This window comes from Somniosus microcephalus, chromosome 8 (assembly GCF_052327205.1).
Source record: "Somniosus microcephalus isolate GS21.2 chromosome 8, FLI_Smic_1.0, whole genome shotgun sequence".
In the NCBI taxonomy this organism is placed as follows: Eukaryota; Metazoa; Chordata; class Chondrichthyes; order Squaliformes; family Somniosidae; genus Somniosus; species Somniosus microcephalus.
This window is the reverse complement of record NC_140994.1, coordinates 261,287,333-261,311,210: the sequence shown is the minus strand read 5'-3', so window position 1 is coordinate 261,311,210 and position 23,878 is coordinate 261,287,333. Positions and strand designations below refer to the sequence as shown.

Genomic DNA, 23,878 nt, shown 5'->3' with positions numbered 1-23,878 from the left:
TTGAAATCCGTTGCTGCTTACTTCTTTTGAATTAAGTTTCAGTGAGCCTCTTTGGAAAAGGAATGGACGCTCTGGAGGATTCTGGTACTCTCGGCTTGCCGCTGGCGACGGGTCAGATGAGGGGCCGGTTGCGCTGGGGGTTGGTGCTGCTGCTTTTGGTGCTCGCGTACGGCTCGCACGCCCCCTTGATTGCTCTGTGCAAGGTCAGCGGCAGGGTCCCCTTCAGCTCCTCCTCCGTCGTGGTGCTGATCGAGCTGGTGAAACTCTCCGCGTCGTCCGCCCTGCTCCTCGCTCGAGACCGCGGCTCGCTTGCCCGCTGCGGCGAGGCCGTCTCCCTCCGCGCGGCCCTCCCCTTCGCCGTCCCTGCCACCCTTTACGCCGTCAACAACAACCTGGTGGTCCACATGCAGCAGCTCATGGACCCCGTGACGTTCCAGGTGCTGAGCAACCTCAAGATCGTCGCCACCGCCGCCTTCTACAGCCTCCTCCTGCGCCAGCGGCTGCCCGCCCGCAAGTGGCTGGCCCTCGCCCTGCTGACGGCAGCCGGGGCTTGCCACGCCGGCGCCATGCGCCAGGAGGAGGAAGAGCTGGCGGCGCACGCCCACCTGTTCATCACGCCGCTGGGCACGGCCGCCATCGCCACCTACTGCTGCATCTCCGGCCTCTCCGCCGTGTACACTGAGCGCGCACTCAAGTCTGGGCCGCTGCCCCTCAGCCTGCAGAACCTGTTCCTGTACGCGTTCGGGGTCGCCGTAAATCTCGCCGCGCACGCAGCCAGCTCCCCCGCCGCCACCGCCGCTGGCTTCTTCGAGGGCTACTCGCCCTGGGTGGCCGTAATCATTGCCACCCAGGCCCTGAACGGGCTGCTGATGTCTGTCGTCATGAAGTACGACAACAACATCACCAGGCTCTTTGTGATTTCCTGCTCCATGCTGGTTAACGCGGGCCTCTCCGTCCTCCTGTTCCACCTCCGGCTCACCCCCTTTTTCTTTGTAGCGGTGGGGCTGATCTGCATAGCTATTTATCTCTACTATCGAGTTAGGTAATACTGACTAATGGGTTTGTACCTCTTGCTTGAGTTGAGGTTGTCTCTCCCCCACCCCACCCCCTTTTTTTTTAATTTTACAAAATGCAGGAAACTCTTTTAACCGGCACCTAAAAAAACGGAAACCTCTGTTAACCGGCAAAATTCAGGAGTAGGTTCAGGTAAGTTTTACTTCATATTAGTGGCAGTTCCTGGATCTGTGGCTGTGTAACTGGGGTTCGTGCACTTGTTGCTAAGCAACAGGGACGCTTGGTCAGTGGCCGCAGTTCCTGCACATGTTGCTAAGCAACAGGGAAGCCTGGATTTGTTGCTGTGTACGGGGCCCTCGTACCTTTTAACTATACCTCTCTGTAATCCGGACTTTTTGATAAACCGGCACCACGCTGGTGCCGGATAATAAAGAGTTTCCTGTATAGGAACAGGAGGAGGCCATTCAGCCCCTCGCGCCTGTTCCACCATTCAATAAAATCATGGCTGATCTGCGACCCAACTCCATATCCCTTTGCCCCGTATCCCTTAATACTTTCAGTTAACAAAAATCTATCAATCTCCGATTTAAAATTAACAATTGATCTAGCATCAGTTGCCGCTTGCGGAAGAGAGTTCCAAACTTCTACCGCCCTTTGTGTGTAGAAGTGTTTCCTAATTTCACTCCTGAAAGGTCTGGCTCTAATTTTTAGACTCTGCCCCCTAGTCCTAGAATCTCCAACCAGCGGAAATAGTTTCTTTCTACCCTATCAGTTCCCCTTAATATCTTGAAAACTTCGATCAGATCACCCCTTAACCTTCTAAATTCTAGGGAATGCAGCCCTAGTTTGTGTAATGTCTCCTCGTAATTTAACCCTTGAAGTCTGGGTATCATTCTGGTAAACCTACGCTGCACTCCCTCCGAGGCCAATATATCCTTCCTAGAACTGCTCACAGTGCTCCAACAAAATGATAGCTTTTGTTTTAGTTTTTCTGACCTCTGACTCCAGCCAGGTGCCGCTTGCTGAGGCTCTCTGTTTATGTCACTGAGGCTGATGGGAGGACTAACCAGGGCAGTCGCCCACTAGATTGAGTCTTAACCGGACTATGGGAAACATGTTGGGTAACCTCAAACCCAACCCATCAGATAGTCGCATTAAGTATCGGCGCTATTCGTCACATTCTTACTGGCGTGGCTTTAGCCGCTGCTTCTTAATTTGCCTCGTCTCTGGCCCACCCTCCACCCCGAGGGCCGCCAACCCTCCAGGATTGCCCTGGAAGTCTCCAGGAATTAAAAAGATTCATCTCCACGACACTACGAGCAAAAAAAAAATGTGGGGAAACCCCGGGAGAGAAAAATCATAGGGGGGCATTTAAAAAAATCTATTTTTTTATATATATAGGTATATATAGATATAGAGAGAGGCTTTACAGTCAATGAAGTATTTTTTTCTTGAAGTGTAGTAACTTTTGTAATGTAGGAAACGCGGCAGCCAGTTTGCGCACAACAAGCTGCCACAAACAGCAATGAGATAAATGACCAGATCATCTGTTTTAGTGACGTTGGTTGAGGGATAAATATTGGCCCCCCCAGGACACCAGAAGAGAATTCCGCTTCTCCTCTTCCAATAGTGGCCGTAGGATCTTTGACGTCCGCCTGAGAGAGCAGACGGGACCTCGGTTTAGCGGAGCAGGCTCGAGGGGCCAAGTGGCCTAGTCCTGCTCCTATTTCTTATTACCAGAGGAGCGGCTTGCACCCATGAATCCGCTGTCCTTCAAGATAAAAGTCAAGAAAATGGGCAAAAACAAAGTCTCTTTCATTTTAAGGTGCTGACTGACATGGGCATTTCCAGCAGTTTTTTAAAAATATATTACCAAGAGATTATTCCAAGGCACAGCCCCTCGCTGTGTTAACGTGATTGTATCACCAGACACCATGAGTGGCGCTCAGTGAGACTTCAAAAGTTATTTGCATCTGGAGTGATCTCGCAACGTTTACATATTATAGATGAACTTGCTCAAAAATTCCTTAACCCATCGAGTTTTTTTTTTGCAATGACGCAATATAACCATTTAAAAGTATGCAAATGGCATACACTTAAGAATGTCGCATTGTATTAGCGAGCATTAGAAATATAGAGGAAGTAATTATATGGCTCTGTTCTGAATAGAAAATCATTATTTCATAAGCTGTTTCAATACTCGGGGTTAAATGCCTGCTTTAACCCTTTAAAAGGCTGCTTTAACCTTTTAAAGGCTGCATCAGCGGCTGCAGGAGCGGCTTCGTGTACCAAAAACGCAATAATGTATGTGTATCGACGCATGGCCTGTACCTAATTTTTCTCATTCTCTCACTGGGAATTTATAATACTAAGGACGCTGCTGTTGCGATAGGTTTAGACGCTCGCCTTTCACGTCAGGGGAGCTCCGTTCAGACGCAGCTGGCGTTACCGGGAACGAGAGCCTCTTCTGGTCTGGTCGGCTGCAGGGATTCCAAACTACCCCCTGAAAGTTTGAAAACGTTGCATTTCGCAGCTCTCAAACATCCCGTGCCTTTACCACAGAATGCACCAACAACAAATACGAGGGTAGCTTATTTTTTTAAATCTTTGGGGGGTTTTTTTTGTAATTTTGTATAAGTTTCTTGGATACCAGGATCAGGTTTTTAATAATTGTGTGTGTGTGTTTTGAATTTTCTTTTTAGAATGCAGCTGTTGTAGGGACTGGAGTTTGCAGTTCCGATTGTCGGATTCTGGGTTGGGGGAACGTGTTGTGATTAATGCCAAGAGATCCTCGTTCCTTTTTCATATCTTTGACTGCAGTGTTGGGGAAATGTTCCCTCTAATTTCATTTTGGGTGTGCGGCCCATTCAAATTTCCGCCCATGCGCGGTGCGTTTTTTTTTTCCATTTAAGAGCCGGTGGGCCGTCTGCACGGGACCTCCAGACAGCCTCGCGACTTAACGGGAACATTGACCGCAGTGCACGGGAAATGGGGCAAATATTTGTTTGCTGACTGAAGGCTAAAGTCTTGTTGAGAATCACACCCTGGAGCGGAGACGTGCTCGAGGGTCACACTTGGAGACCCGCAATGAGTTGATGTCTATATATTTTAATTAATTAATTACCTTCCGCTTCCCCCTCTCCTGAGTCTCCGTTCCAGGGAACGTCCCAGAGATGCAAATGGACGTCCGAAGACTGGTGTGGGGCGGCAGGTCTGCTGAGAGATGCAGATGAGAGTGAAGGTGGACTCTGCTCTCTGGACCTTAACATGAGTACCATTACGGTCGACCAGAATGTTACATAACTTCTGGTCCCGTCGTCGAGCCAACTGCAGAAAGTGGAATTTAATTAGCTTCATTCAGCGCCTAACCAATTTGCTATATTAAAAAATATATATATACCCTTGGGAGCAATCTCTGGCTTTCTGCGGCTATCTGTTAACGTTGCACGCCATGCTGGCCCGGAATTTCCTGAAAACTTCCCGATACCGGGGCGTAATACCGATTTTTGTTTTTAAAGGTGGAGGAAATTTGGGTGCAAGCGACTTGCGCCCGTTCTTCCACTTACACCCGAATGTCCTCGATATTTTAGGCCGATTACGCGCGGCCTCTGCCAAAACTTAAGCTGCTCGTTCATGTAGCTTCACTCCCATCCCCCACGTGGTAAATTTATGCTTAAAAATTTTAGGTGCAATATGATCCAGTCGTATTTCTGGTGTTTTTAAAATTTTCTCCTCAGACCTACAATATATTTTCTGTACCTTTTTTTTGAGTATATTTTTATGGCATCGGAATGATTTGCATTAAAAATTGAAAAACGTGCATTTTTCTCAACACCAAATTTCATGTCTTTTGCGTTTCGGCTTATGACTAATGAGGTGCTCAGGAAAATCTGCCGTTAGATGCTGACTGGAATATTGGCGCAAATTCCGGTGTAACGCCGTTTCGGGGAAACTCTGGCCTGTTCGGTGAGATATTTTAACAGATTTGACACTGAAATCGGGGGGAACTCTGGTTTATTAAACCCCACTCCCCCCCACTACCTCCAGCATCTTATTCACAGGAACTACCCGATCACGCGGTAGAAGTCTGCCGGGATAAACTTAGGGCCCAGAATCCAGCCATTGGGAATGTGGGTACCCACAGGTTATTGCCCAGTAACTTTTAAGTTTGTAATTCAAAAACTGGAAAAGCAGAACAGGCCCGATGTGGACTGCCTTGCAGCGTATTTTCCCCAACATACTTTTTTTGTATTACGGTTGTCCGTGACAACAGAGGCAAATTTCCTTAAAAAGAAAACGAGGAAAATGCGTCGGGGCTGTTTTATATTTTTCAATAAGAACTCTGGAATTCTGGAAGTGTCTTTGCTATCTGGTGAAAGTACCACAATGTATACATGTCACTGTGATAAGTTATGTTATATAAAGTAAAGATATTTTATAAAGCTGTTTCTCAAGACTGTTCCAACGTTATTTACATAGCGATTCCTGAACTGAAAAAGACTTGTATTTCTATAGCGCCTTGCGCAACCACCGGACGTCCCAAAGCGCTTTACAGCCAATGAAGTACATTTTTGAAGTGGAGTCACTGTTGTAACATAGGAATCGCAGCAGCCAATTTACGCACAGCAAGCTCCCACAAACAGCAATGTGATAATGACCAGATAATCTGTTTTTAGTGATGTTAGTTGGGGGATAACTATTGGCCAGGACACGAGGGATAACTCCCCTGCTCTTCTTCGAAATAGTGCCATAGGATCTTTTACGTCCACCTGAGAGAGCAGACGGGGCTTCGGTTTAACGTCTCATCCGAAAGACGGCACCACCGACAGTGCCAGCGTGGATTATTGTGCTCGAGTCTCTGGAGTGGGACTTGAACCCACAACCTTCTGACTCAGAGAGACAACACTGAGCCACAGCTGAACTGTGTCGGGAGGCAGTCTCTAGTTGACTCACTCCTCTCTGTGCCCGAGGGCACCTGAAAGGCTGGAGGATTTGATAATGTGTTGAATTGCAGTTAAGACCATTGATCCCAGTGGAAGGTTTCTGGGCTTTGGGTGGTTAAATTAAGTTTATTGTATTCAGAGAGACAAAAGACACAAAGGAATAGTTTTTTCAAAAAATGTAATTTTAATTTTGACATTTTAAAAATCTCTAACAACAATTAAAACCTGGAGGAATGAGACTCCTCGCTTGTAATTTTCAGCGCCAGAGAAGTCTGGCAGTCATTAACAGTTGTCACGCCGTTAAAAAGGTACTTAGACTGGAATAGACAAGAGTTATCTGTCTGTGGCGAGTTTAGTTCGTGTCTACCGCGCAAATACAGCAACTTCACGCCATTCAATGCATCGCAACGGTGGGGCAGACAGCGCGATGCGGTTTCTGCGAAGCTAACAGCGGAGCGGTGCAACTCGGACAGCAACTTTGGATATTCGCGTTTAACCGCGCGCCTGCCCCTCGCCTGAAGTTGCTGTACCATTTGTGCTTAAAGAATGTACAATCTGGGCCAATGATCTGAACAAAATGTATGTAAATAATAGTTTTCGGATACAGAGAGAGCATAAATCAAGACCTCGAGTACAATCAGCAAACCAGCAGATTGAACCATCAGTGGTGGGTTTTTACAAGAATCGAAACACCTAACTTTTGAAAGGTTAATTTAAAATTTTCATCTTCCCTTCTTCAGTGAACACGTGTGCCGCTGTCCCCATAGCAACGTGGTTGACTCTAAACCGCCCCCTGAAGTGGCCCAGCAAGTTTCCTGTTGTGTCAGACTGTTACAAGGGGCCCACCGCGACATTCTCAGGACACTAGGGTAGGGTGACGTGAAATTCGGTTGAAGAGAAATCGGCCCCTGGTGCCAAAATATCCGAGTAACTGGGGGGAGGGGGTGGCCGCTGGTAATTGGACTAATGAGGGGCGGCTGGACCCACGGCGTGTGGGTGTCCAAGGAGCCGTTTCAGAGCGCGTTCTGTGACCTCTGATGGTGTGGGTGAGTGTCGGGCCGTGAGGAGGGAGAGGAGCCGGTGATTGCTGCCGGCGGATGCTGTGAACAGCGGCCGCGTTATTCAGGCGCTACTTTTTGAAGATTCAGTTTGCATTCGAAGTAACAAGTTTTGCCTCGCTACACTGCGCAGCCTACATTTTCCGTCCTGGCTACTTTGCTGCACTCCCACCCTGTGCGTCCCTGGATTCGGTTTAGAAAATATGGTCACCCTACACTAGGGAGGGGCAATAAATGCCGACCTTGCCAGCGGCGCCCACCTGAATTTGGAAAAAAAGTACTCCAGGTCCTAAAGGGCACCATAGACGAGATAAACATCAATTTGTTTAACATACTCGCAACAAGAGGGTATAGTCTGAAACTTAGGGGAGTGAAAAGATTTAACTCCTCTGGCGAGGGAGTCAATAACCAGAGGTCATAGTTTTAAAATCATTGTCAAAAGATCTCGGAGATGAGGAGAAATGTTTTCATTCGGAGAGTTGTCGGGGTCTGGAACGCTCGACCTGAAAAGCTGGTGGAAGCTGATTCCATTAATAATTTTAAAAGGGAGTCGGACAGGTACTTGAGGATGAGGAACTCACAGGGTTACGGACAAAAAGCGGACTAAGTACGACTGCTCTTTCAAAGAGCCGGCACAGGCCCGACGGGCCGAAAGGCCTCCTCCTGTGCTGTAACTTTCTCTGATTATACACGGAGAATGGCGAATGTACGCAATACTTGCCCCTTAATTCTTATCTTCAATTTGTATCTTTTCATTACCGTCTCTCCGGTCTCTGGAATCAAACTGTAAATGATTTAACTTTTTATAACCCTTCATAATCTTGAAGACCGCGATCATCGTGCACTGTCCATCAATCGACCTGCAAGGGTTAAGCTACGAGGAGAGATTACGCAAACTAGGGTTGTATTCCCTGGAATTTAGACGGTTAAGGGGTGATCTGAGCGAAGTTTTCAGGATATTAAGGGGAACAGATAGGGTAGAGAGAGAGAAACTATTTCCGCTGGTTGGGGAGTCTAGGACGAGGGGACAGAGTCTAAAAATTAGAGCCAGACCTTTCAGGAGTGAAGTTAGGAAACACTTCTACACACAACGGGCGGTAGAAGTTTGGAACTCTCTTCCGCAAACGGCAATTGATGCTGGGTCAATTGTTAATTTTAAATCAGAGATTGATAGATTTTTGTTAACCAAAGGTATTAAGGGATATGGGCCAAAGGCGGGTAAATGGAGTTAGGTCGCAGATCAGCCATGATCTCATCGAATGGCGGAACAGGCTCGAGGGGCTGAATGGCCTCCTCCTGTTTCTATGTTGCTATGTTCCCTGCTGAGGAAATCCGGCTTGACGTGACTCTCTCTCTGTCTCCCCTTCCCGTTGGTGAGGAGTCTCTTCTCGCGGTTTTGTTACAGAGAGCTGGTCTCGCAGCTCCGCAATTACTGCAATTGAAAACAAAAACAGGGTCACTGCCTTGTAAACAGGACTTTGCGTACTTCGAACTCGTTGGGAACTCGTCCGGAGAGATTAAAGCCCTGTTGCACTGTGGCATTTGCACATCGCCTCTCTCACACCCCAACTCCTGCCTGTAGCTGTGGGGGGCTGTTGACACCAAAAAACACTCCCTTGTTTATGCAATCTGAAATGTTGGAAACAATGATCTTGCATTTCTACAGCACCTTTCACAACCTCTGAATGTCACAAAGCGCTTTACAGCCAATGAAATACTTTTTGAGGTGTGGTCACTGTTGTAATGGAAATGCAGCAGCCAATTTACGCACAGCAAGCTCCCACAAACTGCAATGTGATAATGACCAGGTAATCTGTTTTTAGTGCTGTTGGTTGAGGGATAAATATTGGCCCCCAGGACACCGGGGAGAACTCTGCCTTGGGAATCTTTTACGTTCACCTGAGCGGGAAAACGGGGCATTATCCGAAAGACGGCACCTCCGACAGTGCAGCACTGCCACAGTACTGCACTGAAGTGAGCTGGATATTGGAATACAAAGTAGAATTTCTAAATTTGCCGATGACACCAAACTTAGGGGTGTGGCAAACAGTGGGGATGATACCAATCGACTGCAACAGGGCATAGAAAGGCTAGCAGAATGGGCAGACAAGTGGCAGATGGAATTTAATACAGAGAAGTGTGAGGTGATGCATTTTGGCAGAAGGAACAGAGAGAGGCAATATACACTTAATGGCACAGTTTTAAAGAGTGTGCAGGGACAGAGGGACCTGGGAGTTAATGTGCATAAGGTCCCTGAAGGTGGCAGGACATATTGAGAGAGTGGTTAACAAAGCATATGGGATCTTGGGCTTCATAAATAGAGGTATTGAGTACAAAAGAGAAGTTATGCTGAACCTTTATAAAGCGCTGGTTAGGCCACAACTGGAGTATTGTGTCCAGTTCTGGTCACCACACTTTAGGAAGGATGTGAAGGCCCTTGAGAGGGTGCAGAGGAGATTTACCAGAATGATTCTGGGGATGGGGGATCTTAGCTACAAGGACAGGTTGGAGAAGCTGGATTTGTTTTCATTAGAGCAAAGGAGGTTGAGGGGTGATTTGATAGAGGTGTACAAGATTATGATGGGTTTGGGTAGGCTAGACAGGGAAAGGCTGTTCCCACTAGTTGATGGTACAAGGACCAGGGGCACAGATTTAAGTGTTGGGCAAGAGTTACGGGGGGGCGGGGGGGGGTGGATGTGAGGAAAAACATTTTTACGCAGCGAGTGGTGAGGACCTGGAACTCGCTGCCGACGGAAGTGGTGGAAGCGGAGACACTCAATGTTTCCAAGGGGAGACTGGATAGGCACTTGAGGGAAATAAACTTGCAGGGCTACGGGGATAGAGCGGGGGAATGGGACTGACTGGATTGCTCTACAGAGAGCCGGCACGGACTCGATGGGCCGAACGGCCTCCTTCTGTGCCATTATGACTCTATGAAGTGTCAGCCTAGAATATGCGTGCAAGTGCCAGGAGTGGGACTTGAACCCACAACCTTCTGATTCAGATGTGAGAATGCTGCCCACTGAGACAGGGCTGACACCTGAAATATACAAACCCTGAACCCAAATTTTCCTTTCCTACATCCAAGATCTGGAATATAGTGTGTGTTTTAAGGAGCCTGTTTAAGAGATTCCCAGTGTCTTAATGGGTAAATTAGATCATAGTGATATATTTTGGTGGGAAAAATGAGAGACAATATAAGCTAAATGATACAATTTTAGTGGGGGTTCAGCAACAGAGATCTGGGGGTTCACGTACACAAACCTTTGAAGGTGGCAGGACAAGTTGAGAAGGCTGTTTAAAAAAGCATAAGGGATCCTTGGCTTTATTCATAAAGGCGTGGAGTACAAAAGCAAGGAAGTTATGCTGAACCTTTATAAAACACTGGTTAGCCCTCAGCTCGAGTGTTGTGTTTAATTCTGGGCACCACACTGTGGTAAACCACTGTTTGTATTCCACTGTGTACATGTCTGTACATGCCTCGGCTGACTCCTCCCACGACTCCAGGTATAAAGGTGACTGTTCCACAGTCCCTCTGTATTCTGGACTGGTCGACCACTCGAGGCACACCTTCATTCTCTTGTTAATAAAAGCCTGTTGGTTACTCGCTTAACCTCAGTCTTTTGAGTGATTGATAGCGCATCAATTTTATTAACAAGATTTTTTATAATGGAGAAGATCCTCACACCAGCATGCCTACACTTAGACCATCGGGAGGCGGACGCATCCACCAAGTTTGCTCACTGGCTTAGGTGCTTTGAAAAATTCCTGATCGCCTCCGCTGCAACGGTCAAATCGGATGAGGACAAACTGGATGTCCTGACCTCCAAAGTGAACCACCGAGCGTACTCGGTCATCCAGGACGCGACCTCGTACACGGCTGCTATCAAGCTCCTCAAGGACCAGTACACGCGCCCAGTGAACGAGGTGTACGCCAGGCACCTCCTGGGGAGTCGACCGAGGAATACCTTCAGGCACTGTCTGTGCTTGGCCAGGCCTGTGGTTGTAAGGATGTAAAGGCCGCCGTGTACACAGAGGAACTTATCCGGGACGCTTTTGTAGCGGGCCACAGGTCCAATTACACCCGACAACGACTGTTGGAGCAGAGTGACCTCGACCTCAACAAGGCCTCTGAACTCGCACTATCATTGGACGCAGCCTACCGGGGCATGGATGCCTACTCCTCTGCACCGTGGACGCCGCGGGGAACGACAGCCTGGGACACGGTAGGACCGTCTCATAGCGCCGTGCCACCCCAGCCACATCCCAGCAACGGCCCAACTACTGCAGCAGTGTCCCAAGGCCAGAAATGCTACTTCTGTGGCCAGGAAACACCCCAGAGCGCGCTGCCCGGCGAAAAATGCGATCTGCTCGGGCTGCGGGAAGAAGGGACACTACGCCAGCGTCTGCAGGGCCAAAGCCACCCCGAGCCCCAGCAGCGCCGCGTGTGGGCCGTGCGGGCCGCCATCTTGGGCCTCCCCAGCCATGTGCGAACCACCGGAACAGCAGCCATTTTGGACGCCTCCAGCCACATGGGGATCATGGACGCCGCCATCTTGGACGCCAGCCGGGACGCAGCAGGCCCCCAACACCGCCTCATCTGATACCCGCAACGACACACCGACCCCTACGCTGGCCTCCGTTACGCTGGACCAAGTGAGACCGCACCAACTGGCCTGGTCCACAATGGACATTAAGGTAAATGGTCACAAAACAATCTGCCTTTTTGACTCTGGGAGCACGGAGAGCTTCATCCACCCCGACACGGTGCGGCGTTGCTCTCTCCCAGTCCTGCCTGCGCACCAGCGGATTTCTATGGCCTCCGAGTCCCAGTCGGCGGACATTGGCGGCTACTGCGTGGTGACACTCTTAGTAGACGGGACTGTGTATGATAATTTTAAACTTCTGGTCCTGCCCCACCTCTGCGCTGCCGTTCTACTGGGGTTAGATTTTCAGTGCCACCTTAAAAGTGTTACGATGGCGTACGGTGGACCCCTCCCCCCCACTCAGTCCGCAGCCAGCAGCTTCCAAATTGCCCGCCGCGCACCAGGTGCAACCTCTCCACGCTCAGAGTCACCCCCCCCCAACTGTTTGCTAACCTCACCCCCGACTGTAAGCCCATCGCCACAAAGAGCAGGCGATACAGTGCCGGGGACAGGGTTTTCATTAAAACCGAAGTGGAGTGGCTCCTGAAGGAGGGGATTATTGAGGGCAGCACCAGCCCCTGGCGAGCCCAGGTTGTGGTCGTTAAGACCGGCGAGAAGCAGCGCCTGGTCATCGACTACAGCCAGACAATAAATCGCTACACCCTGCTGGACACTTACCCACTCCCCCGCATAGCTGATATGGTCAACCAGATCGCGCAGTACCGCGTCTTCTCGACCATTGACCTGAAATCAGCGTACCACCAGCTCCCTATCCGCCCTGAAGACCGCCAGTATACTGCCTTTGAGGCAAACGGCCACCTCTATCACTTCCTTAGGGTTCCCTTTGGCGTCACCAACGGGGTCTCCATCTTCCAAAGGGAGATGGACCGGATGGTCGATCAGAATGCGTTGCAGGCCACTTTCCCATATCTGGACAATGTGACCATCTGCGGCCATGACTTGCAGGACCATGACGCAAACCTCGAAAAATTCCTCTGCACCGCCCAACTCCTGAACCTGACGTATAACAAGGAGAAGTGCATATTCCGCACAACCCGCCTCGCCATCCTTGGCTGTGTTGTGGAACACGGAGTCATCGGTCCCAACCCCGACCGGATGCGTCCCCTTATGGAACTCCCACTGCCCCACTGCCTCAAGGCCCTGAAGAGGTGCCTAGGGTTTTTCTCCTATTACGCCCAGTGGGTCCCCTACTATGCGGACAAGGCCCGTCCGCTGATCAAGTCCACCTCTTTTCCCTTGACGGCAGAGGCCCGCTTAGCCTTCCACCGTATCAAGGAAGACATTGCCAAAGCCACCATGCACGCAGTGGACGAATCCATCCCCTTCCAAGTGGAAAGCGACGCGTCCGACTTTGCCCTAGCCGCTACCCTTAATCAGGCGGGGAGACCCGTGGCCTTCTTTTCACGAACCCTCCAGGGCCCGGAGACCAGACACTCCGCTGTTGAGAAGGAGGCCCAGGCTATTGTGGAGGCTGTGCGTCATTGGAGGCACTACCTGGCCGGAAAACGATTTACCCTGCTCACTGACCAGCGTTCAGTTGCTTTTATGTTTAACAACCAGCAGAGGGGCAAAATCAAAAACGACAAAATCTTGAGGTGGAGAATCGAACTTTCCACCTACAATTACGAGATCTTGTACCGGCCCGGGAAGCTCAATGAACCCCCGGATGCTCTATCACGTGGCACCTGCGCCAGCGCGCAGATCGATAGACTGCGGGCCCTCCACAATGACCTCTGCCACCCGGGGGTCACCAGGTTCTTCCACTTCATCAAGGCCTGCAACCTGCCTTACTCCATTGAGGAGGTCAGGACCATGACCAGGAACTGCCAAGTCTGCGCTGAGTGCAAACCGCACTTTTATAGACCAGACAGGGCTCACCTGATAAAAGCCACTCGCCCCTTCGAGCACCTGAGCGTTGATTTTAAAGGGCCTCTCCCCTCCTCCGACCGCAATGTGTACTTCCTCAACATTATTGATGAGTACTCCCGTTTCCCGTTCGCCATCCCCTGCCCGGACATGACCAGTGCCACAGTCATTAAATGTCTGAACGACCTCTTCACCCTGTTCGGTTTCCCCAGCTATATCCATAGCGACCGGGGCTCATCGTTTATAAGCGACGAACTCCGCCAGTACCTGCTCGCTAGGGGTATTGCCACAAGCAGGACCACCAGTTACAACCCCCGGGGGAACGGACAGGTGGAAAGAGAGAATGCGACAGTTTGGAAGGTCGCCCTGCTAGCCTTAAAGTCTAGGGGCCTTCCGACCTCCCGCTGGCAGGATGTGCTCCCCGATGCACTCCACTCTATTCGGTCACTATTCTGCACTGCCACTAACGCCACCCCTCATGAGAAAATGTTTGTCTTCCCAAGGAAGTCCACATCGGGGACATCGCTACCGCCATGGCTGACGTCCCCAGGGCCGGTCCTACTGAGAAGACACGTGAGGACCCATAAAATGGACCCCCTGGTTGAGAGGGTCGACCTCCTCCACGCCAACCCCCAGTATGCTTACATTGCGTACCCGGACGGGCGGGAGGACACAGTCTCCATACGAGACCTCGCACCCTCGGGGGCCCCAGTAACCCACTACCCACTACCACCCCCCCCCCCCCACGATCCAATATCCAACCCCAGCAGACGGCACGCCTGGGCCCCGCGACCCGCTCGACACCCACGAGGACTACACACCAGTGCCCCAGCCTACGCGGGACTCGACGCCGGAAGCTTCACTACCCCTGCCGTCGCCACGTCGATCACAGCGGCAGACAAGACCTCCGGAGAGACTCCAATACACAAACTTTTAATACGCTTCACCCCGCCGGACTCATTTTTAAACAAGGGGTGAATGTGGTAAACCACTGTTTGTACATGCCTCGGCTGACTCCTCCCACGAGTCCAGGTATAAAGGTGACTGCTCCACAGTCCCTCTGTATTCTGGACTGGTCGACCACTCGAGGCACACCTTCATTCTCTTGTTAATAAAAGCCTGTTAGTTACTCGCTTAACCTCAGTCTTTTGAGTGATTGATAGCGCATCACACACTTTAGGACAAATGTCAAGGCCTCAGAGGAGATGTACCAGGGCTGAGGGACTTCAGTGATGTGGAGAGACTGGAGAAGCTGGGCTTGTTCTCCTTAGAGTAGAGAAGGTTAAGGGGAGATTTGATGGAGGTGTTCAAAATCATGAGGGGTTTCGATAGAGTAAATAAGGAGAAACTGTTTCCAGTGGCGGGTGGGTCGGTGACCAGAGGACACAGATTTAAGATAACTGGCAAAAGAACCAGAGGGGAGATGAGGAAACTTTTTTTTTTACGCAGCGAGTTGTTGTGATCTGGAACTCGCTGCCTGAAAGGGCGGTGGAAGCAGATTCAATGGTAACTTTCAAAAGGGAATTGGATAAATACTTGAAGGAGAAAAATTCACAGGGCTACGGGGAAAGAGCAGGGAGGAGTGGGGCTAATCGGACAGCTCTTTCAAAGAGCCGGCACAGGCACGATGGACTGAATGGCCTCCTCCTGTGCTGTATCATTCTATGATTCTATGGAATGATACAGCACAGAGGAGGCCATTCGGCCCATCATGCCTGTGCCAGCCATGGCTCAGTGGGCAGCACCCTCGCCGCTGAGCCAGAAGGTTGTAGGTTCAAGTCCCACTCCAGACACTTGAGCACAAAAATGTCGGCTGACACTCCAGTGCAGTAAAGGTGCCGTCTTTCAAATGAAACGTTAAACTGAGGCCCTGTCTCTGCTCTCGGGTGGGCATAAAAGATTCTATGGTTACTATTTTGAAGAAGAGCAGGGAAGTTCTCCCCGGTGTCCTGGGGCCAATATTTATCCCTCAATCAACATCACTAAAACAGATTATCTGGTCATTATCACATTGCTGTTTGTGGGAGCTTGCTGTGTGCAAATTGTCTGCCGCATTTCCTACATTACAACACTGACTACACTTCAAAAAGTACTTCATTGGTTGTAAAGCGCTTTGGGATGTCCGGTGGTCGTGAAAGGCGCTATAGAAATGCAAGTCTTTATTTTCTATCCCACTCCCTTGCTCTATCCCCATAGCCCTGCAAACCTTTTCCCGTCAAGATTTATCCAATTCCCTTTTCAATGTAACTATGGAATCTGCTTCCACCGCCCTTTCAGGCAGCGCATTCCTGATCACAACTCGCTGCGGAAAAAAAATTCTCCTCATCTCACCTCAAGTTCTTTTTACCAAAATCTGTGTCTTCTGGTTACCGAACCTTCTGTCGCTGGAAAGAATTTCCCTTTATTTATTCTTATCAAACCCCTTCACAATTTTGAACGCCTCTATTAAATCTCCCCTTAACCTTCGAATAGAATAGAATATCTATTAAATGCCTTTTGAAAGTCCATATATACAACATCCACTGCACTACCTTGATCAAGCCTCTCTGTTACTTCAACAAAGAACTCAGTCAGGTTAGTCAGACACGATTTGCTTTTAACAAATCCGTGCTGGCTGTCCCTTATTAACCCATGCTTTACCTAATGAGAATTTATTTTTTGTCCTTGACACTGGTCTCTAGTGGTTTTCCCACCACTGACGTTAGATGGGTAATTAATAACTGGAGTGAAGAGGACTGGAGACAGGCACGATGGGCCGAATAGCCTCCTTCTGGGGATAGGGTAGGAAAGTGAAGTTGAGGTTGAAGATCAGCCCTGATCTTATTGAATGGTGGAGCGGGCTCGAGGGGCCATATGGCCGACTCCTGCTCCTATTTCCTATGTTCCGCGCTGTAAGATTCTACGATTCTATGATCTACATCGAGCATTACATTTATCCATTGAGCCTTACATTCCAGCAAGGTCCGGGTTGCAGTCCCTGGTCTGTGCTGAGTTAGTTCCTAACACCAAGGGCTGTTGGTAGGGGAGCTGCAATCAGCTCCTGTAAAATTGGGCAAGGGAGGGGAATTCAATCCGTCAGGAATGTCACTCCTGATCACTGGTCATTGACGCCTCTTGGAAAGAGCGCACGTTTGGAGAGTCAGATTGCTGGCGTGTCATGTTCTTATCAGGTGAGGATAGTTGCACACTTATTTGACCTTGGAAACTCTCAAAGTGTAAACAGGAGCTCAATCAACAGTTGAAAGGTGCTCAGGACGTCATGACTCAAGTTGGAGTGTCTCGGCGGGCATCCCGGAAGTTCTAGAACAATCAAGCCGTTCCTTGGGACCTTGTCCAGTGGCTCAGCTAATTAAGACGAGGGCTCTGCCTAGTTTGCTGATCTCAACTTGGGTGGGTTTAGGAGAATTACAATTGGTCTCCGTGCCCCTGGATTAAGGAGGTGGAGACATCAGCTGGAAGTCCTCATCCTGATTGCCAACCGGAGACTCATTGCTGGAAAATGCTTGTGTGGGGACATCAGGCGAGAACAGGACCGGAATTATCTGTGGTCCTCCCGTCCCTCCCTCCCTCCCCATCGCCCCACCACCACCATGAATAGCCAAATGATCCTCACTGTTTAGGTTGAGACTTCAAAATGGCCACTTGAGCAAAGGAAATGGAGACAATTGTCTCAATTTTCAGTGCCAATAGAATCTCAAAATAATGATCAGTCAACACACTTTGTTATTTTCCTCCACATTACTTTAGCCTTTGTCAATCTAGTCCTCGTCACTCTAGCTCTCGTCATTAGTCATCGTCACTGCAGTTCAGTCCTCCTCACTCCAGTCCCCCTCCCTCCAGTCCTCCTCACTCCAGTCCCCCTCACTCCAGTCCCCCTCACTCCAGTCCCCCTCACTCCAGTCCCCCTCACTCCAGTCCCCCTCACTCCAGTCCTCCTCACTCCAGTCCCCCTCCCTCTCCCTCCAGTCCTCCTTACTCCAGTCCTCCTCACTCCAGTCCCCCTCCCTCCAATCCTCCTCCCTCCAGTCCCCCTCCCTCCAGTCCCCCTCTCTCCAGTCCCCCTCAATCCAGTCCCCCTCCCTCTCCCTCCAGTCCCCCTCTCTCCAGTCCCCCTCAATCCAGTCCCCCTCCCTCTCTCTCCAGTCCCCCTCCCTCCAGTCCCCCTCCCTCCAGTCCTCTTCACTCCAGTCCCCCTCCCTCCAGTCCCCCTCATCAGTCACTTACCCTCCTTTAGGTGTTTCTTTCCTAATTCCAGTTGCTGTTTCTGGGCAGCGAGATACACAGCGTCCTGAATTGCATCCTGCAGCAACTTGCGATAACGTTTCTCCAGTGCGTTTAGTTGCAGCTCAGATGCCTCACGAAATTCATGAAGGACCTTTGAGACAGCAACAAAAAAATATATTCCTTTTTTACTTTAATAATGAAAGCTGTTCCAAGTTCAAAATGTGTTGCTAAATATCTGGGCCTGTGTTGTTCTGTGGACAAGTTATTTCAATCAGGAACAGCAGGGCCGCAGGGCGACTGATAAGTACACCAACCAGCAACTCTTTCTAATTTTACACATTAATGGTTGACACGGTCGTAAGCTATACCTTTCGGATGAGACGTTAAACCGAGGCCCAGTCTGCCTGTTCAGGTGGTCATGAACGAATCTATTGTACCATTGGAAGAAGGACAAGGAGTTTCTCCCGGTGTCTCGGCCAACATTCATCCCACAACCACCACCAAAAAAACTGGCCTTTAACTGGACCGAGCCGTATTAACACACTAGCTACAAGAGCGAGGCAGAGGCTGGGCACTCTGACCAAGTGGCTCACCTCCTGACCCCTCAAAGTCTCTGCAACATCTACAAGACTGAAGTGTGATGGAATACTCTTCAGGAAGCTCAACGCCATCCAGGACGGGGCAGTCCACTTGATTGGTGCCCCTGTCACCAGGCTAAATATCCACCCCTCCATCACCGGCACACCGTGGCTGCAGTACCTACTGGATGCACTGCAGCAACTCGCCACGGTTACTTCAACAGCACCTCCCTTCCCTGCGCCCTCGACGACCGATAAGGACAAGAGCAACAATTTGGTGGGAACACCATCAGTTCCAAGTTCCCCTCCAAGTCACACAAACCCCAACTTGGACACAGATCGGCCGTTCCTTCATCGTCGCTGGGTCAAAATCCTGGAACTCCCTCCCTAACAGCACTGTGGGGGCACCTTCACCGCACGGACTGCAGCGGTTCAAGGCGGCGGCTCACCACCACCTTCTCAAAGGGGGCAATTAGGGACGGGCAATAAATGTCGGCCTCACCAGTGTCACCCACGTCCTACGAAGGAATTAAATAACAGGAGAATTACTCCGCATCACAGGAACAGAAGATTTCCTCTCTCCTTTAACTCAGTCCAGCGCCTCCGCATCTGATTCTTCGATCTCATAGAATCATAGAAAGTTACAGCACGGAAGGAGGCCATTTCGGCCCATCGTGTCCGCGCCGGCCAACAAAGAGCTATCCAGCCTAGTCCCACTTCCCAGCTCTTGGTCCGTAGCCCTGCAGGTTAGAGCATCCCAAGTGCATATCCAAGTACTTTTTAAATGTGATGAGGGTTTCTGCCTCTACCACCCTTTCAGGCAGTGAGTTCCAGACCCCCACAACCCTCTGGGTGAAATTTCCCCTCAAATCCCCTCTAAACCTTCCACCAATTACTTTAAATCTCTGCCCCCTGGTTTTTGACCCCTCTGTTAAGGAAAATAGGTCCTTTCTATCCACTTTATCTAGGCCCCTCATAATTTTATGCACCTCAATAAGGTCTCCCCTCAGCCTCCTCTGTCCCAAGGAAAACAGACCCAGCCTATCCAGTCTTTCCTCATATCTAAGATTCTCTGCTCCCGGCAACATCCTTGTAAATCTCCTCTGTACTCTCCTCGAGCAAAGTTGCCCACCAGGTGGCTGGGCTTGCAGAATTACACATTATAGAAAATCTGCAAGCATCCTTCCCTGTCAACATCAGCACTCAAGGGGGTAGATCTTGATTGGCTGTAAAACGGATGATAGCGAATCAGCAGCCCATTTCACATCTCTCCCACTGACTTCAATGGAAATAAAAATCTGGATGAGGTGTAAAACGTGTCAAGATCTACCCCAATTTTACTCCTCGCCACTGTACTCCACCTTCCCCTCCTTCAGCAACCAAGGGTAGCTGGTGGGCCTCAGTCCCTGAGCAGCTCCCTGCAACACTTTACATAGATTTAGGTAGAATTTACAGCACAGAAACAGGCCAGTTGGCCCAATGTCTATGCCAGCATTTATGCTCCACATGAGCCTCCTCTCAACCCTCTTCATCTTACCCTATCAGCTGTCAGCTGTGGCTCAGTGGGCAGCACTCTCGCCTCTGAGTCAGAAAGTTGTGGGTTCAAAGTCCCACTCCGGAGACTTGAGCACATAAAGCTAGGCTGACTCTCCCAGTGCAGTGCTGCACTGTCAGAGGTGCCGTCTTTCGGTTGAGACGTTAAACCGAGGCCCCGTCCGCTCTCTCGAGTGGACGTAAAAGATCCCACGGTACTATTTCGAAGAAGAGCAGGGGGAGTTCTCCCCGGTCTCCTGGAGCCAATATTTATCCCTCAACCAACATCACTAAAAAACAGATTATCTGGTCATTATCACATTGCTGTTTGTGGGAGCTTGCTGAGCGCAAATTGGCTGCCGCGTTTCCTACATTACAACAGGGACTACACCTCAAAAAGTACTTCATTGGCTGTAAAGCGCTTTGGGACATCTGGTGGTCGTGAGAGGCGCTGTAGAAATGCAAGTCTGTCTAATCTTTTTACATGTGCAGTGGGGATCGTGCAGGAAAGTGGAGATGAGGTAGAAGATCAGCCATGATCTTATTGAATGGCGGAGAAGGCTCGAAGGGCCAAATGGCCTACTTCCTATTTCTTATATTCTTATTATCAGCATAAACTTCTATTCCTTTCTCCCTCATGTGTTTATCTTGGTTCCCCTTATGTCTTTCTCAGATGCAACTTCTCAAGCTTTGTTTAAGCACTGACCTGGAGGGCCTGGAGTTTCTGATTCCCCAACTCCGCTTTGTAGTTTTGGTGCATTGTCTGCAGGTCTTTCTCTGCCTCTTCCTTCTCCCTCCTCAGAGCCACCAGCTGCAGGACCACCACCTCCCGTTCCCTCCTCAGTCTCGTGGTCTCGTCTGGTCCCACCGTGGCTTCACTCCGGCCAGCCTGTAAAAAAAGGTTCATTGGCGTCACTCGACACGGGTCACAAGCGCCGGAAGCGAATTTGCGACCACTCCAGGTCACATCATTGAGCCAAACTGGCTGCTCAATCATCACTAGCGCCCTGCATCCCGTAGCCTGGTGGTAGTATCAGCTGTGGCTCAGGGGGTAGCACACACGCCTCTGAGTCAGAAGGTTGTGGGTTCAAAGTCCCACTCCAGAGACTTGAGCACAAAAATCTAGGCTGACACTCCAGTGCAATACTGAGGGAGTGCTGCACTGTCGGAGATGCTGCCTTTCGGATGTGACGTTAAACCGAGGCCCTGTCAGCTCTCTCAGGTGGACGTAAAATATCCCATGGCACTATTTCGAAGAAGAGTAGGGGAGTTATCCCCGGTGTCCTGGCCAATATTTATCCCTCAACCAACATAACAAAAACGGATTATCTGGTCATTATCACATTGCTGTTTGTGGAAGCTTGCTGTGTGCAATTTTGGTTGCCGCGTTTCCCACATTACAACAGTGACCACACTTCAAAAAAGTACTTCATTGGCTGTAAAGAGCTTTGAGACGTCTGGTGGTCATGAAAGGCGCTATAGAAATGCAAGTCCTTCTTTCTCCTTTATGATACTGGACTACAACAACTGGCATTTATATAGCGTTTTAATGTTAAAACACCCTAAGGCATGTTATCAGACATAAATTGACACCGAGCCAACGAAAGAGACATTAGGATAAAGAGACCAAAAGCTTTAAGGAACGTCTTAAAGGAGGAGAGAGAGGCGGAGAGGTTTAGGGCGGGAATTCCTGAGCTGAAGGCCCGGCCGCCAACGATGGGGGGTAGGAAGTGGGGGGGAAGTGCAAGAGGCCAGAATTGAAGGAGTGCGGAGATCTCGGAGTGTTGTAGGGCTGGAGGAGGTTACAGAGATAGGGAGGGGGGCGAGGGCCACGGAGGGTTTTGAAAACAAAGGATGAGAATTTTATAATCGAGGCGTTGCTGGAGCGGGAGCCAATGGAGGTCAGCGAGCACAGGGGGGTGATGGATCAATGGGACTTGGTACGAGTTAGGATACAGGCAGCAAGGTTTTTGGATGAACTCAAGTTTATGGCGGGGTGCAAGATGGGAGGCCAGCTCAGGAGAACAGTGGAATATTGGACTAGCAACCCAGAGTCATGGACTCACAATCCCGTGGCAATTAGTGACAATTAAACTCAATAAACCTGGTCACTCCTGAGCTGCAAGCAGAAAATGACCATGAAAAGCTGCCGGATTGTTGTAAAATCCCAACTGGCTCACTCACATCATTCAGGAAAGGGAATCTACCACCCCTACCCGGTCTGGCGTATATGTGACTCCAGTCCCACTCTATGAGGCTGGCTCTTAATGCCCTCAAGGCAACTCGGTAGTGTTCCAAGTGCAAATAAAAATGAAAGGATACTGTTGACCTTGACTGGCTCGGGAGTACGGGGTCTGCCATGGGCACTTGGCCCAGTTTCTATCTCCCATCCGAGGGCAGATCATCTTGGAGCCAACTTGACCCCAAAGAGATTCTGCTCATCACTTTTCTCCCAGGTCAGTCGCGGTAGATGCAGTGAAAAGCTCCCTCGCCACTGCCCCAACAGTCCAACTGCCTCGGCCCCGCTTACTGGAAGGACTGGTGTGATACTTTTCCATTGCCCTGAGGTCACACTCAATGAGACCGCCAATTTACGGAGTAAATCCCCCTCCTGGCGGAGAACTTCATCCGCAAGGTCGGGAGCATAGTGGTTATGTTACTGGACTAGTAATCCAGAGGCCTGGACTAATAATCTGGAGACGCGAGTTCAAAATCCCACAATAGCAGCTGGGGAATTTAAGTACAGTAAATTAAATAATCTGGAATGAAAAGCTAACATCAGTAATGGTGACCATGAAAGTATCGGATTGTCGTAAATGCCCATCTGGTTCACTAATGTCCTTTAGGGAAGGAAATCTGCTGTCCTTACCCGGTGTGGCCTATATGTGACTCCAGACCCACAGCAGTGTGATTGACTCTTAACTACTCTCTGAAATGGCCCAGCAAGCCACTCAAACCACTACAAGAAACAATAATAAGATTAAAACCGAACGGACCACCTGGCATCGAACTCGGCACCTGCTTTGGACACGACAAAGGTACACCCAACCCATGAAGTCTCATGGCATCAGGTCAGCCATGGGCCTTCCGCCCTCCATCAGCTGATGAATCAGTACTCCTCCATGTTCTACACCACTTGGAAGAAGCACTGAGGGTAGCAAGGGCACAGAATGTACTCTGGGTGGCACACTTCAATGTCCATCACCAAGAGTGGTTTGGTAGCACCACTACTGGCTGAGTCCTGAAGGACATAGCTGCCAGACTAGGACTGCGGCAGGACCGCCATTGTGTTGTGTGGCACTACCAGCGTGCTAAATGGGATAGATTCAGAACAGATCTCGCAGCTCAAAACTGGGCATCCATGAGGCGCTGTGGGCCATCAGCAGCAGCAGAATTGTATTCCACCACAATCTGTAACCTCATGGCCCGGCATATCCCTCACTCTACCATTACCATCAAGCAAGGGGACCAACCCTGGTTCAATGAGGAGTGTAGAAGAACATGCCAGGAGCAGCACCAGGCGTACCTAAAAATGAGGTGCCAACCTGGGGAAGCTGCAACACAGGACTACATGTATGCTAAACAGCGGAAGCAGCATGCTATAGACAGAGCTAAGTGATCCCACAATCAACAGATCAGATAAAAGCTCTGCAGTCCTGCCACATCTAGTCGTGAATGGTGGTGGACCATTAAACAACTGATGGGAGGAGGAGGCTCCAGGAATATCCCCATCCTCAATGATGATGGAGCCCAGCACACAAGTGCAAAAGACAAGGCTGAAGCGTTTGCAACCATCTTCAGCCAGAAGGGCCAAGTGGATGATCCATATTGACCTCCTCCTGCAGTCTCCACAGAAGCCAGTCTTTAGCCAATTCGATTCACTCCACGTTATATCAAGAAATGGCTGAGCGCACTGGATACAGCAAAGGCTGTGGGCCCCGACAACATCCTGGCTATTGTGCTGAAGACTTTAGCTCCAGAACGAGCCGCGCCTC

The 23,878-nt window shown here is 50.0% G+C and overlaps 2 protein-coding genes across 2 annotated transcripts in view; one reads left to right on the top strand and one right to left on the bottom strand.

Moving 5' to 3' along the window:
- Positions 1-45: 45 nt before the first annotated feature.
- Positions 46-5,462, top strand: LOC147114348 (putative UDP-sugar transporter protein SLC35A4). Its single transcript, XM_085995998.1, has one exon. The coding sequence runs from the start codon at positions 63-65 to the stop codon at positions 1,044-1,046; it is 984 nt and encodes a 327-aa protein (XP_085852124.1). The 5' UTR covers positions 46-62; the 3' UTR covers positions 1,047-5,462.
- Positions 5,463-6,118: 656 nt separating this feature from the next.
- The window catches only part of LOC147114347 (uncharacterized), a 90,650-nt gene continuing 72,890 nt past the window's right edge, over positions 6,119-23,878 (bottom strand). Inside the window, exons 16-18 of the mRNA XM_085996001.1 lie at positions 20,590-20,772; positions 17,773-17,923; positions 6,119-8,447 (exon numbers count right to left, since the gene is read on the bottom strand). Coding sequence (XP_085852127.1) covers positions 8,326-8,447; positions 17,773-17,923; positions 20,590-20,772 — 456 coding nt within the window. The 3' untranslated portion in view covers positions 6,119-8,325. The remainder of the gene's footprint in view (positions 8,448-17,772; positions 17,924-20,589; positions 20,773-23,878) is intronic.